Here is a 12,594-nt window from a genome sequence, read left to right on the forward strand (position 1 = left end):
AAAATCAGGCCCTTGAGCAGTGTGGTTCTCACTCGGGCGCACAATTATGGGTACTTTCAGCTGTCTACCACTATTTCAAGTGCTCTCTCCAAGCGGGCTGTCAATGGCATGTTGAAAGCTATTTGTGGCTGCTATCGTTATTAGCAAAGTGGAGAGCCTGGCTGATGAGAATTAAATTCAGGGCGGGGGTGTGGAGGGGCAGGACACAGCCCCTCATTAGGGAATTACCACCAGCAACGGGGTGAAGCTGGCAGAGACCCCCAAAACTCAGCCTGGAGCCCCCAAAACTCAGCGAGAATCCAGCCAGGGAAGACAGGATTCCCCTCTGCCTTGGGAGCGCCGAGAGCACAGCTCACAAATTACTCGGCTTCTGAAGTATTTAGCAAATTATTACCTGGCACTCCTTGCTAACGAGCGCGACAGAAAGGATATTGTGTTCCCAGAATATTCTAGAAACACGCACACAAAAAGCTGCCTCTCTCCCCTGGAAGTGTTGGGGGGTTTAGGTTTGTTCCAAGCACCAGGCAGGAAAACAAGAAGTGCTTCTGTGGAGCGTTCTCAGCCATAACGAGAAAGCAAAGGCAGCACAAAGGTTCTGTCCTCCGAGGTGTCCCGTTTCCCCACGCAAAATGAGTTTTCCTTTTGGAATGGTTATTGCCCTCGGCGATTATCCACGGAGATCTGCACAGAAACAATGCGCGGCCGACAGGGGAAGGGAAGTTTCTTTTGGAAAAATCAATTAACCCGACCGAAAAAAAAGAAAAGAAAAAAAAAAAAAAAGGAAAAAAAAAGTTTTGTCGGGGTTTCAAAAGAAAACTCCTGATTGGAGCCGGGTTTAGAGGAAAGCTGAGCCCCGGGAAGGAGTGGAGTTCAGCAGGAAGACTGATGTAAGGAGCAACTCACTGCAACCGACTGGGGAATCACTTCCTAAATATTTCCTTGCATATGGAGTTGTTTATGAAACTCCATTTTTTTTCTTAACGAGAAACAAAACGAGAAGAAAAAGGGGTGGGGGGGGAGAGGCAAAAAAAAGAACCCCAACCCCACACGCAGCCACATATGCACACACTTAATATTCAGCGTGGAAGAGATAATCTGTTATATAAGCCCACAGACAGACAATCCCCTTTTGCTTAAAGATGAAGTATCCATCAATGTTTGTCTGGAGCAGATGTAATCACAAGCAGTCAAGTCTGGAGGGCAGGACACCGCATGAATAATTCAAGCACTTCAGTCTACTTGATTGTGTGCAGATAAACACAAGTCAACCGCTAAACAGGTCAGCTGATAAACTTGTTTGTTCAGGACCAGCCACCCTCAGCCAGATGCCGGCAGGACCACGCCGCAATTAGCGGGATGCCTTGCGGGATGCCTGGCGGGGGGATGCTGCCCAGGGATGCCTTTCGGGGGATGCTGCGGCCCCAGAGAGGGGGGAAAACCCTGCCCGGGCTCCGGCTGCGGTCCGGCGCTCCCCGCTCGCCCCATTTTCGCCTGGAAGCGCGGCCCAGCCCCGGCCGCTTTGTTCGCTCCGAGCTGCTGTCAATTAAAGAAGGAGACGGCTCCAGCTTCCCCAAGTTCCCGGCAGCGGGCACGCAGCAGATGTCACCGGGGAGAGCCCGGGCAGGCGCGGGGTGCGGCTGGAACCGCTCGCACGGCTCCCAGCAAAGCCGGGCCTCCTGGGCTGCCGGCACCGGGAACCACCGGGACCCAGCCAAACCGGGAATTCTGAGCCCGCCCCGCCAGCCCCGAGACCCCCACGGCACACGGAGGAGGGGCTGCTCCATCCGGACCGGGGAAAACACTTGGGAACGGCATCTCCCAGCGAGGGAGCCAACCCGGCATCCTGGGGCATCATTCCAGCATCTCCCAGCGAGGGAATCGGCATCCTGGGGCATCATCCCAGCATCTCCTAGAGAGGGAACCAACCTGGCATCTCCCAGAGAGGGAATCAACATCCTGGGGCATCATTCCAGCATCTCCTAGAGAGGGAACCAACCCGGCATCTCCCAGAGAGGGAGCCAACTCAGCATCCTGGGGTGTCATTCCAGCATCTCCCAGCCAGGGAACCAACCTGGCACCCTGGGGTGTCATTCCAGCATCTCCTAGAGAGGGAAGCAACCCGGCATCTCCCAGAGAGGGAGCCAACTCAGCATCCTGGGGTGTCATTCCAGCATCTCCCAGCCACGGAACCAACCCGGCATCTCCCAGCACCGAGCAGAGCCGTCCAACGCCCAGCAGCCAGGTAGGAAGAGGGCTGGCAGAGGAGACCCTCTGCCCCACGAGCCTGGGCTGGGGTCCCTCCAGGTCACCCCGGAGTCCCCCGGGCGCTGCTGAGGTGGCCGCAGGCTCCGTGTCCCTCTGGCCACACCAACGCCGTCCCGTGCTCGCAGGAGGCCAGCCTAGCCCACCATCCCGGATTCTGGGGTGTTCCCGAGCACCCCGGCACCAAGCCCGGCTCGGGGGTCCCCGCAGCCCCCGCACGGGGCCGGGCAGCGCCCCCGAGCCGGGACGATCTGCGCGGAAGGAGATATTTATACAAAACTGAAGACTAAGCAGGAATTATTTTCGCTGCCCCGTGACTACGGCGCAGAAAGGCGAGGGGAGGAAGAGAGAGGCGCATTCAGAGACGCTGCTTTGCATCTCATCAGCGCCCTGCGAGCCTCCTCCTCACAGGAGGAGGAGGAGGAGGAGGAGGGCCATGCCGCTATTAAGCCAAACCACTCTGGAGCTGAATGGGGCTGATTTGCGAGCGGCAAAGTTGATGTCAACTTCTATCTGCCCTAAGTTCTTAATTAGAACTCCTTCTAAAACCAGTAAGCAGCAGCAGCACAAATAATCAGGTCTAATCTCAATAATAACTTTATTCCTTTAAGTTTTACCATCATGTGCGCAGCCTTTAGGCTCTTTACCGATAATCTTATCAAGGTAGCACACCACATTCTGCTGGGGCCTTCTCTATTTTTTTCCTTCGGGCGAGTTACACATTAGAGAAGACTGGAAGGGAGGGGAGGGTAAGGAAAAACAAAACCAAACCAACAAAACCAAAACCCCAACCAGCCCCAAACATTGCTTCACTTCCCAGATGCAAAGACAACTCCGTGACATTGAGCAACACACGGTGAGCTCTGGAGATAATTCCCGGCTCGGTCTCACGCTCCGGCAGGGCCGGAGCAGGGATGACCTTACAAACAGCCCTGCTGTACCCACAACACGAGCGGAGGCCGGCGCAGCAGTCCCTATCGCTGTTTTCCAAGCCTTGGGAACGCGCTATTCCAGGTATTGACCTCCCAGCACGGGAGGCGAGGCTGTTCTCACCTCTTTGCATAAACACTCTGCCTAAAACCCAAATTCCTCGTGAATATCGACAAAATAACCCCACCGAGCGCCATCAACCCGCGGCTGCCAATTTAACAGCCGGGCCGCGGGATCCCACCTGGAGTCACATCCCTGCCTCCAGCACTTATTCCCTATTTAGTGCAATCAGGGCCGATTTTACCTCAGGTGGAGGAAAAGGGCAACAGGAGATCAATCAATCACAACTTCCCCCCTCGGAATTACTCACCTGTTTGTGCATTTCAATATTCAAACCGTACGACATTTCGTAGTACTGGGGAAGGAGAGGGAAAAAAAAAAACAACCAGAAATAAATTCAATTAAACGCGAGAGCCAGGGAGAATTTGAATTCAGTTCACAGAAGGTATTTGCATAAGGTCATTACCAAAAAGCATCCTGGGCAAAACTGGGCTTAAAGCACGGGTAGCCAAGGAAATTACACCTTATAATAAGCAGATGTTTATGGGTTTAACTGGCAGGCACTTAACGAGGGGACACTCCTTTTGACTCCTGTTTTCTCCTCCTAAGCTACTTAGAAAAACAAAGAGGCGCAGAGCTGGGTGACAGGCGTCTGCTCAGCCCTGGCAGAACAGGTACAGCCCGGAGTCTGGCCAAAAATCCAGCTTCTCACCGGGGGGGGGGGAGGGAGGATTTGCTCCCCCCCAGGGACCAGGGGAGCCGCCGGGAGCGGCCGGGAAAGGGGGTGCAGGCTGCTGCCAAACCCATCAGCAACCCCAACGAGCCCACCCGGCGGCCCGCCATGCTAATTTAGCTTTAAAAAGAGCGTTTTGTGGCAACAAAAGTGCCCATTTCCCTCGGGAAGGATGAACGGGAGCGGGGGGGAGGAGCTGCGATGGCTCCCGGGTGGCCTCGGGGCGAGCAAGGGGGGGACCCCCACCGGCACCAGCGATGCCCCCCCGAGATGGGGGTCGCCGCTCCAGCCCCCCCCCCGACCGCAGGACCGCTGCAAAGGGGTTAACAGGAAACTTGGGACGGCGCTCGCAGCCGTCGGGGGCTCGGAACGCCCGGCACCGCCGCCCCCCCGGCCCGGGGGTCCCCGGGCGGGCAGTGCCCGTGCCGGTGGGGGGGTCCCCCGGTCCCCCCCGTGGGCAGGCTCGCAGCTAATGACATTTGCAGGCTGATCCGAAATCTGATTAAAGTCTCTCACCATAACGTAATGGCGCTGCATTTCGGTCTTCTCGTTCGCCAGCTTGTCATACTCCACTTTGAGGCTGGGGAGGGGGGGGAGAGCGCACGGTGAGACCCCGCGGAACCGGGGGGGCTCGGGGCGGGGAGGGGGCGCTGCCGGGGGTCCCCCCGGGCTCACCTGTGGTACTGGGCCTGCAGGAACTGGAACTCGTCCTTGATCCGGTCGCAGGACTCGGCCACGGTGAATTTGAAGCCCGGTTGGCCCGGCTGGTGCGGAGCCTGCGGGAAGCGCCCGCGGGGGTTACCGGGGGGCACCGGGGGGTACCGGGAGGGGGGGGCGGACGGAGGGAGGGGAGCGGGGGGAGCGGGCAGGGGGTACCGGGACTCACCGGGTGCCGGCCCTGGGGGTACATGGCCGGGCTGGGGCGCGGTCACTGGAAGCAGCCGCGCCGAGCCTCGCTACGGCGATCGCGACGTGCGGAGCTGCCGCTGCTGCCCGCCGGCCTCGGAGCGCTCCCGGAGAGGCCGAGAACTGAACAAAGGGACGAGAGGAAAGTCCGTGCGGGGGGCGGAGGAGGGAGGGCGGAGGGGGTGGTTGGGGGGGGGGGGGGGGGAGCGGGCCCGGCCGGTTCCCCCCCGCACGTTCCCCCCCCCCCAGCCCGGCCCGGCCCGGCCCGGCCCCGCACCGCCGGGGAGGCGCCCGCGGAGCCGAGCCCAGCCCCGCAGCGCCGGGGCCAGGTGCCGACCCCCCCCGGCCGCCGCGCTCCGCGGGCCTCCGCTTCCTCACCCCCCCCTCCTCCTTCCGGCACTCGCTGGCGGAAAAAAAAAAAAAAAAAAAAAAAAAAAAAAAAGAGAAAAAAATCAACCCCCCCCCCCCCGACAAAAAAAAAAAAAAAAAAAAAAGGATAAAAAAATAGATCAAAAAGCCACAGCGACAACAACAACAACGCGGCGGCGGGAGGAGGGTCCCGCGGTATTCCTGCGGCCGGGAGAAGGGGAAGCAAAGCCAGGAACTAACGCCGGAGCACGACGGCCATGGAGGAGAGGAGGAGGGGGAGGAAGGCCGTACACATCCGACTTCCCGGGCGCCGCGGACATGCGAGGTGCGAGCGGGTCCCCCGCCCGGGGGCGGCCGTTCAGCTGCGTCCAGCCGGGATCGCCGTAACTCCGGGAGCCATCGCGGAGCGGGCGCGGAGCGGGGCAGCGGCGCCCGAGCACGCGGTGCCGCCACAGCGCCCGGGCGGAGCGGGGCGGCGGGCGGGGGACAAAACCCGGGCGGCCTCGCCGCCGCCGGCCAATCACAGAGCGCCGCGCCCACGTGGGGCCGCCGAAGAAGCGCGCTGATTGGGCGGCCCTGGCGTAACGTCACAATGGCAGCTTGTGTCTGACGGAGGGGAGGCCGAGAGCCACGCCCACCGCGGGCCCCGCCCCGCGCAGGCCCCGCCCCGCCCCGCGCCCCCCGGCCCGGCCGTGACTGGGGCCCGGCGGTGCCGTAACCCCGCTCGGGCGGCCCGGTTCGGCCGGTAGAACAAACACAGGCTCGTTGGCACCGGAACGCCCCCGCTCCGCACCGCGAAAGCGCTCGGTACGAGCCCCCCCGCACCGGCGGGCGGCGGCAAGGCCGCTCGGCCTCCCCCGGCGGCCGCGCGGCCCCTTTGATGTGTGGTGAGGGCCGCGCTGCTCCCCCTCCGCGCCTCCCCTCACGCCTGAGGGGCTTTAACGAGGAACACGGGTAATGGCGTTAACGTCACACCCTCCCGCCGCGCCCCGGGACACCCGGCTGCGGCCCCGGCGGGGACTCCGCGCCCGCCGCGGCGTAGCGGGAGCAGCCGCGGTCCCGGCGGGCCGGAGGGAGCGGGGCCGCAGCACCGGCGGCCCCACGGGCGGGCCGGGCCCGGCGCAGCGCACAAAATGGCCGCTCGCCCGCGCGTCAGACGGAGCCTCCGCCCCACGTGGGGCCGCGCGCCGCTCAGCGCCGCCCGGCCAATCACGGCGCGGAGCCGGCCGCCGCCCCGACGCGATTGGCCGCGGGGAGCGGCGCTGTCAATCAAAGCCACGCGGGGCCGCCGGCGCGCAGCCCCCGCCCGCCGCCCGCCCGCCATGGCGGCGTAATTAGCCCGGGCCGGCGCTTCCTCCAGCTCAAACAATCTGTCACCGCCGAGCCGGGCGGGCCGCGGCACCGCCGCGATCTCTGCGGCAACGCCGCGCCTCGGCGCTTCCTCCGCGAGAATGAAACGCCGCCGCTTGAACAACAGAACGGGAGGCGAAGCGCCCCCCCCCGAAACGCCGCCCCGCTCCCGGCCGCCCGGCGCGGGGGGTGCGAGCGGCCCGCTGACCCCCGGGCTGCGGGACAGGGGGGTGCCCCGGGCCCCCCCGCCCCGCCCGCCGCTAATTGGGCGCGTTCCGGTTGTTGACGTGACGAGCGCTGTCAGCGCCCGGCGCTGCCCATTGGCTGCCGCCGCCCGGCCACGCCCCTGCCCCACGTGGGGCGCGGCCGGGGCGCGGGAAAACGCGGCGCGGAGCCGAGCGGAGCGGAGCCTCCTCCGCCATTCACGGCTCCTCGCGATTCCCTCGGTTTGCCGCCTTTCGGGGGTTTTTTTTGGGGGTGTTTTCCTCTCCCCAGGCGGCAGCTCCTTGTGAATCCCCTGCACTGGGCGGGGTATGGCGGGGTGATGCTGGGGGATCCATTGGGGTATCCGCAGGAGCGCTCATTGGGATGGACATTGGGGTGTCCATCCCTTGGGGTATCCACAGGGGCACCCATCGAGATGGTCATTGGGGTGTTCATCCCTTGGGGTAACCACAGGGGCACCCATCGAGATGGTCATTGGGGTGTCCATCCCTTGGGGTATCCACAGGAGTGCTCATTGGGATGGACATTGGGGTGTCCATCGCTTGGGGTATCCACAGGAGCGCTCATTGGGATGAACATTTTGGGGTGTCCATCCCTTGGGGTATCCACAGGAGTGCTCATTGGGATGGACATTGGGGTGTCCATCGCTTGGGGTATCCACAGGAGCGCTCATTGGGATGAACATTTTGGGGTGTCCATCCCTTGGGGTATCTATTGGAGCAGCCATCAGGATGGACATTGGGGTGTCCATCCCTTGGGCTACCCATCAGGATGGGCATTGGGGTGTCCATCCTTGGGGTATCCATCAGAACACCCATCAGAATGGGCATTGGGGTGTCCATCCTTGGGGTATCCATCAGAACACCCATCAGGATGGGCATTGGGGTGTCCATCCTTGGGGTATCCATCAGAACACCCATCAGGATGGGCATTGGGGTGTCCATCCTTGGGGTATCCATCAGAACACCCATCAGGATGGGCATTGGGGTGTCCATCCCTTGGGGTATCCATTGGAGCACCCATCAGGATGGACTCTGGGTGCCCACTGTGGTGTCCAACGGGATGTCCACTGCAGTCCCCCTGAGGTGTCCCCCTGAGGTGTCCCCCATCATGGTGCCCAGCCCCCTGTCAGGCAGATGGCAGGCGTTGGGAGCTGGGATAATGTGGGAGCACAGCTCCCCGAAGCAGGAGCAGCTCCCGGAGCCGCCAGTGCCAGAGAAACAACAAAAATTAACAGCAAGGAGCTCGCCTGGAAACCTCTGTGGTCCTTATTCCTCCTGCCAAGTGCTCTCTCCAGGGGCGCCCAAGGTGACAGGGATTCAGTGGAGGGACGTGGCCGGGCTCCCGGTGTCACGCACTGCCATCGCTCCCAGGAGATCCCAAAGCACAGGGATCAGCACCTGGGAATGCTCCCCTTGGGCAGGCCCGGGACCGGGACACGCTGCCCTTCCTCAGCACTCTGCCTTCTCCCGGGCTCATTCCTGCCAGGAGAGGGGGGATTGTCCCCCCTCTGCCCCCCAGACCCCTGGAGAAGGGAAGGATCCAGGGGGAGCTCAGAGCCCTGCCAGGGCCTGCAGGGGCTCCAGGAGAGCTGGAGAGGGACTGGGGACAAGGGACAGGACACAGGGAATGGCCGCCAGTGCCAGAGGGCAGGAATGGGTGGGATGTTGGGAAGAAATTCCTGTCTGGGCTGGAATTGCCCCTGGATCCCTGGCAGTGCCCCAGGCCAGGCTGGACACTGGGACAGTGGCGGTGTCCCTGCCCTGGCAGGGGTGGCGCTGGATGGCCTTTATGTCCCTTCCCAACAGCTCCAGGAGTCGAGGATTCTCCCCAGACCTCACTCGGTACCCACGGAGCTGGAAAATGTGGGGAAGGGGGTGATTCCCGTGGTGGGGCTGAGCCAGACTCGCTGTCCCAGGGACTTTCCGGGGCCAGACTCGGGGGACGTGAGGCCACTGGGAGAGGAACAGAAAGCGGCGATTTTGCGCTGAAAATTCGCTTTATCGCTCAAAATAGAAGCCATTAGCTGGGCTGTGCCCCTCCCCCTGTGGTACTTATGGACAAATTCTGATTTTTACTTAATGGTTTCCCTGAAAAGGTTGTAATTTTCTTCCCATTCCCATCGAGCCGCAGCTCCAGCGCTGTTGTGGCGAGCTCCAAGGGCCGAGGACGGCTCTGTTAATTGATATTCCTCATGCTGGGTCTGCGCTGGAAGAGGAGATGTTTTATTTTAGCTTATTAAAACTCACCTGGTCGGGGGGGGAAAAAAAAATCAAAAGAACGATTAGGGGTGAAAGGAAACGTTCTGGTTCGTATTGATTTAAGGTCTGCTTAAATTGATATTTGCACATCCCAATTAGAAACCCGTGATCTTTTCCCAGAACTTATTTTTCTTTTTCCGAGTTGGGTTTTCTTTTCCTGAAGGATCTTGGGAGACGCCTCGGAGGGAGAAGCTGCTGTCCCCTCTCCCAGCTGGCCTGGAGTGGGGACATCAGCGGGGACATCAGCGGGGACACGGTGTCCCTCCTGTCCCGAGCATGGAGCCCCCTCCAGGTGGGGATGAGGATGAGGATGAAGGCTTTGAGGACATTTGGCAGCGCTCGGTGTCACCATCCCAGTGACAAAGGGGGACGGTGTCCCCATGGACAGCGGGAGCGCTGGGGTTGTTGGGGACCATGTGGGCACGTCGCAGCTCCGAGGGTGGCTTTGTCTCGTTCCTGGTGCCCTGTGAGGTGGCACAGCCGGGAAGGGAAGCTGGAGATGTTCCCACCTCTGGGGAGAAACCTCGGGTTCAGCTTCTGGCCACGGGGTGTTGTGACACTCGGTGACGCCGTCCCGTCCCCCGCAGCCTTTCGGGGAAACCGTCCGAGCTGCCCTTCCTTCCCCTTCCCCTTCCCGAAACTCCTCTGCGGGATCAGCCACCGTCCCCATCCCCCCGGGCCCGCTGACCCCTCGGGGGCGTCCACAGCCCCCCCCAAAGCCCCGGGAGGGACACAAATCCCTCAGGATGAGGGCAGGGACTTCGGGAAAGGTCCGAGCATCCGCACAGCCACCCCCAGCCTCGAGCGGGACACGGCTCAGCACGGCACCCCCGGAATGTCCCCGTGCCACGGCACCCCCGGAATGTCACCGTGCCACGGGACCCCCGGAATGTCCCCGCGGCTCTGGAAGGGGCCGCAGCTCCCGGGGGCGACGCGGATTCGCTGCGAGGCCGCGGGAGAAGGCGGCGGGGCCGGAGGAGCGCACACGTGTGCGCACAGCCGCCGCACACACCCGCACCCACGTGTGTCCCTTGCGTCCCCTCCTCCCCGGCGGAGCAGCCCGGCGTGACGGGAGCCGCCCCAGAGGTGACTTTATCGCTGACAAGGCGGTGCCAGCCCCGGTCACTGGTGTGTGTTTACACTGCAGGTGACATTATCTGCCCTCCGCGCAGGGCAGGACCCTGCCTGCCAAATTCCCCTCAGCTTTCAGCTCTGTCTAAACAAGGATTGCGGAGCGGGGAGGCAGCGCGGCCTCGGCAGGCGGCGAGCCCGGTATTTGGATACCCGGGCAGTTGGACATTTGGATATTTGGGCATTTGGACATTTGGACATTTGGATATTTGGGCATTTGAGCATTTGGACATTTGGATATTTGGTTATTTAGGCATTTGGATATTTCGGTATTTTGGCATTTGGATATTTGAGTATTTGGTTATTTGGATATTTGGGTATTTGGATATTTGAGTATTTGGTTATTTGGATATTTGGACATTTGGGTATTTGGGCATTTGGTTATTTGGGTATTTGGATATTTGAGTATTTGGTTATTTGGATATTTGGGCATTTGGATATTTGTGCATTTGGGTATTTGGCCTTGCGGGGAACTGGGCTGTCTCTGCTCTCGGCAGCCAGGTTTTCCAGCGCCCCTGGCAGGAGCGGGCTCAGCCCTGCGCCCCTCTGGCCCCGGGGCTCGGTGGCGGTGGCCACGAGAACCCGCAGGCAGCGGCACCGGGGTGGGGCAGGAGCAGCACGCTCTGAGGGCGGTGTGGCAGGGGCCGGCTGAGCCCGTTGGGGTCCCTTCCCCCCAGGAGCATTCCGCGGCGGTGACATCTCCGGGCGGTTGTCGCTGTTGCCACAACAGGCCCCGGTGGCCGCGGCCTTTCACAAGCCCAGCTCCCCTGACCTCGCCCTCAGCCGCGGATTTGCTTGAGCAACGCCAGCGCCCGGCCCGGCCCGGCGCCTCCGGCTGCTGCCGCGCGGCCGGGGGAGCCCTGGGGGCTGCAGCCCGGCTCGGGACCCCCCAGAACCCCCCGGGCCCCCGGCACGCTCCCAGCATCAAACCCGACACCGCTCCGCCTGGGTTCGGGAGCGGGGGGCGAGGTGCACCCTGGGGTGCTGGGGCAGGGAGAGCCCCAGAACCTTCCCGGCAGCACAGCCGGCTCCAAAGAGCTGGAATTGCAGAGTTCTGCCCAGGAAGCGGGGACAGCAGGAAGGGGGATCGTGCCCAGGACTCACACTGCAGCCCAGGCCCCGGGCAGGTCCAGTTTGGGTTGGAAGAGACACTAAAGCCCATCCAGTGCCACCCCTGCCAGGGCAGGGACACCTCCCACTGTCCCAGGGTGCTGCGAGCCCCGGCCAGCCTGGCCTGGGACATTCCAGGGATGGGAATGTCCAAGGAGGTCCAAAAAATGTCCAAAATGTCCAAAATCCTCTGGAGGATGTGGGAGAGGAAGGCAGGCTCAGCTGCACCCTGCACATCCTGCTCACGTCCCCTGGCTGCGGCCAGGCCACTCTGGGATCCTCATGGATGCTCTGGGAGGCTCCTGGGATCCTCCTGGCTGCTCCTGGACCATCCTGGATGTTCCTGGACATTCCTGAATGCTCCCGGGTGATTCTGGACCATCCTGGGTGCTCCTGGGAGCTCCTGGATGCTTCTGGATGGTCCTGAATGCTCCTGGCTGTTCCTGGGTGCTCCTGGATGTTCTTGGACTCTCCTGGGTGTTCCAGGACATTCCTGAGTGCTCCTGGATATTCCTGGACCCTCCTGGGTGCTCCTGGACCCTCCTGGATGTTCCTGACTGCTCCTGGATGTTCCTGAATGCTCCTGGATCTTCCTGGCTGCTCCTGGGTGATCCTGGCTGCTCCTGGCTGCTCCTGGCTGCTCCTGGATCCTCCTGGCTGCTCCTGGATTCTCCTGGCTGCTCCAGGATCCTCCTGGCTGCTCCTGGCTGCTCCTGGGTGATCCTGGCTGTTCCAGGATCCTCCTGGCTGCTCCTGGCTGCTCCTGGGTGATCCTGGCTGCTCCAGGATCCTCCTGGCTGCTCCTGGCTGCTCCTGGGTGATCCTGGCTGCTCCAGGATCCTCCTGGCTGCTCCTGGGTGCTGTCCCGTGCCCGCCGCCCCCGGATCCCGGCCTGCGCTCCCGCGGGCTCACCTGCCCTCCCCTGCCGGGGCAAACAGCTCAGCCCCGGCTTTTGCTGAGCCCTGTCTAATTATAGATATTATATTGCAAATGGCTTTTGGGCCTGCTAATGGTATTACTGGTGTTATTCTTCTCCTTGTTAATTATAACCAATTTGTTTGGGATGCCTTCCCAGTTTTCGGCTGTAATTGCTCTCCCCATTCCCTGATGGCTGTGACTCAGCAGAAACTCCGCAGTTTCGCTCAGGGATGAGGTTTCTCTTTGTCTCTCCTGCCAAGCGTGGCTGCAGACGCTGCCCGAGCGGCGTGGCTCCTGCTCCCGCCCCGCCGGTGGCCACGGGAGGGGCCGGCCGGGCCG

At 62.0% G+C, this 12,594-nt stretch overlaps 1 protein-coding gene across 11 annotated transcripts in view; it reads right to left on the reverse strand.

The window, feature by feature from the left end:
- The window catches only part of TLE3 (TLE family member 3, transcriptional corepressor), a 30,467-nt gene extending 24,735 nt beyond the window's left edge, over window positions 1–5,732 (reverse strand). For 6 of the 11 annotated variants that reach the window (XM_038147122.1, XM_038147120.1, XM_038147121.1 and 3 more), the window contains exons 1-5: window positions 5,552–5,730; window positions 4,872–5,014; window positions 4,661–4,761; window positions 4,502–4,565; window positions 3,563–3,607 (exon numbers count right to left, since the gene is read on the reverse strand). In XM_038147122.1, the coding sequence (XP_038003050.1) occupies window positions 3,563–3,607; window positions 4,502–4,565; window positions 4,661–4,761; window positions 4,872–4,895 (234 nt within the window). In that variant the 5' untranslated portion in view covers window positions 4,896–5,014; window positions 5,552–5,730. Of the gene's footprint in view, window positions 1–3,562; window positions 3,608–4,501; window positions 4,566–4,660; window positions 4,762–4,871; window positions 5,015–5,500 lie in introns of all 11 variants that reach the window. The other 5 variants (XM_038147115.1, XM_038147113.1, XM_038147111.1 and 2 more) reach the window with 3 other exon arrangements.
- Between the last annotated feature and the right edge of the window lie 6,862 nt (window positions 5,733–12,594).

The sequence above is a fragment of the Motacilla alba genome, chromosome 10 (assembly GCF_015832195.1).
Source record: "Motacilla alba alba isolate MOTALB_02 chromosome 10, Motacilla_alba_V1.0_pri, whole genome shotgun sequence".
Taxonomy (NCBI): Eukaryota; Metazoa; Chordata; class Aves; order Passeriformes; family Motacillidae; genus Motacilla; species Motacilla alba.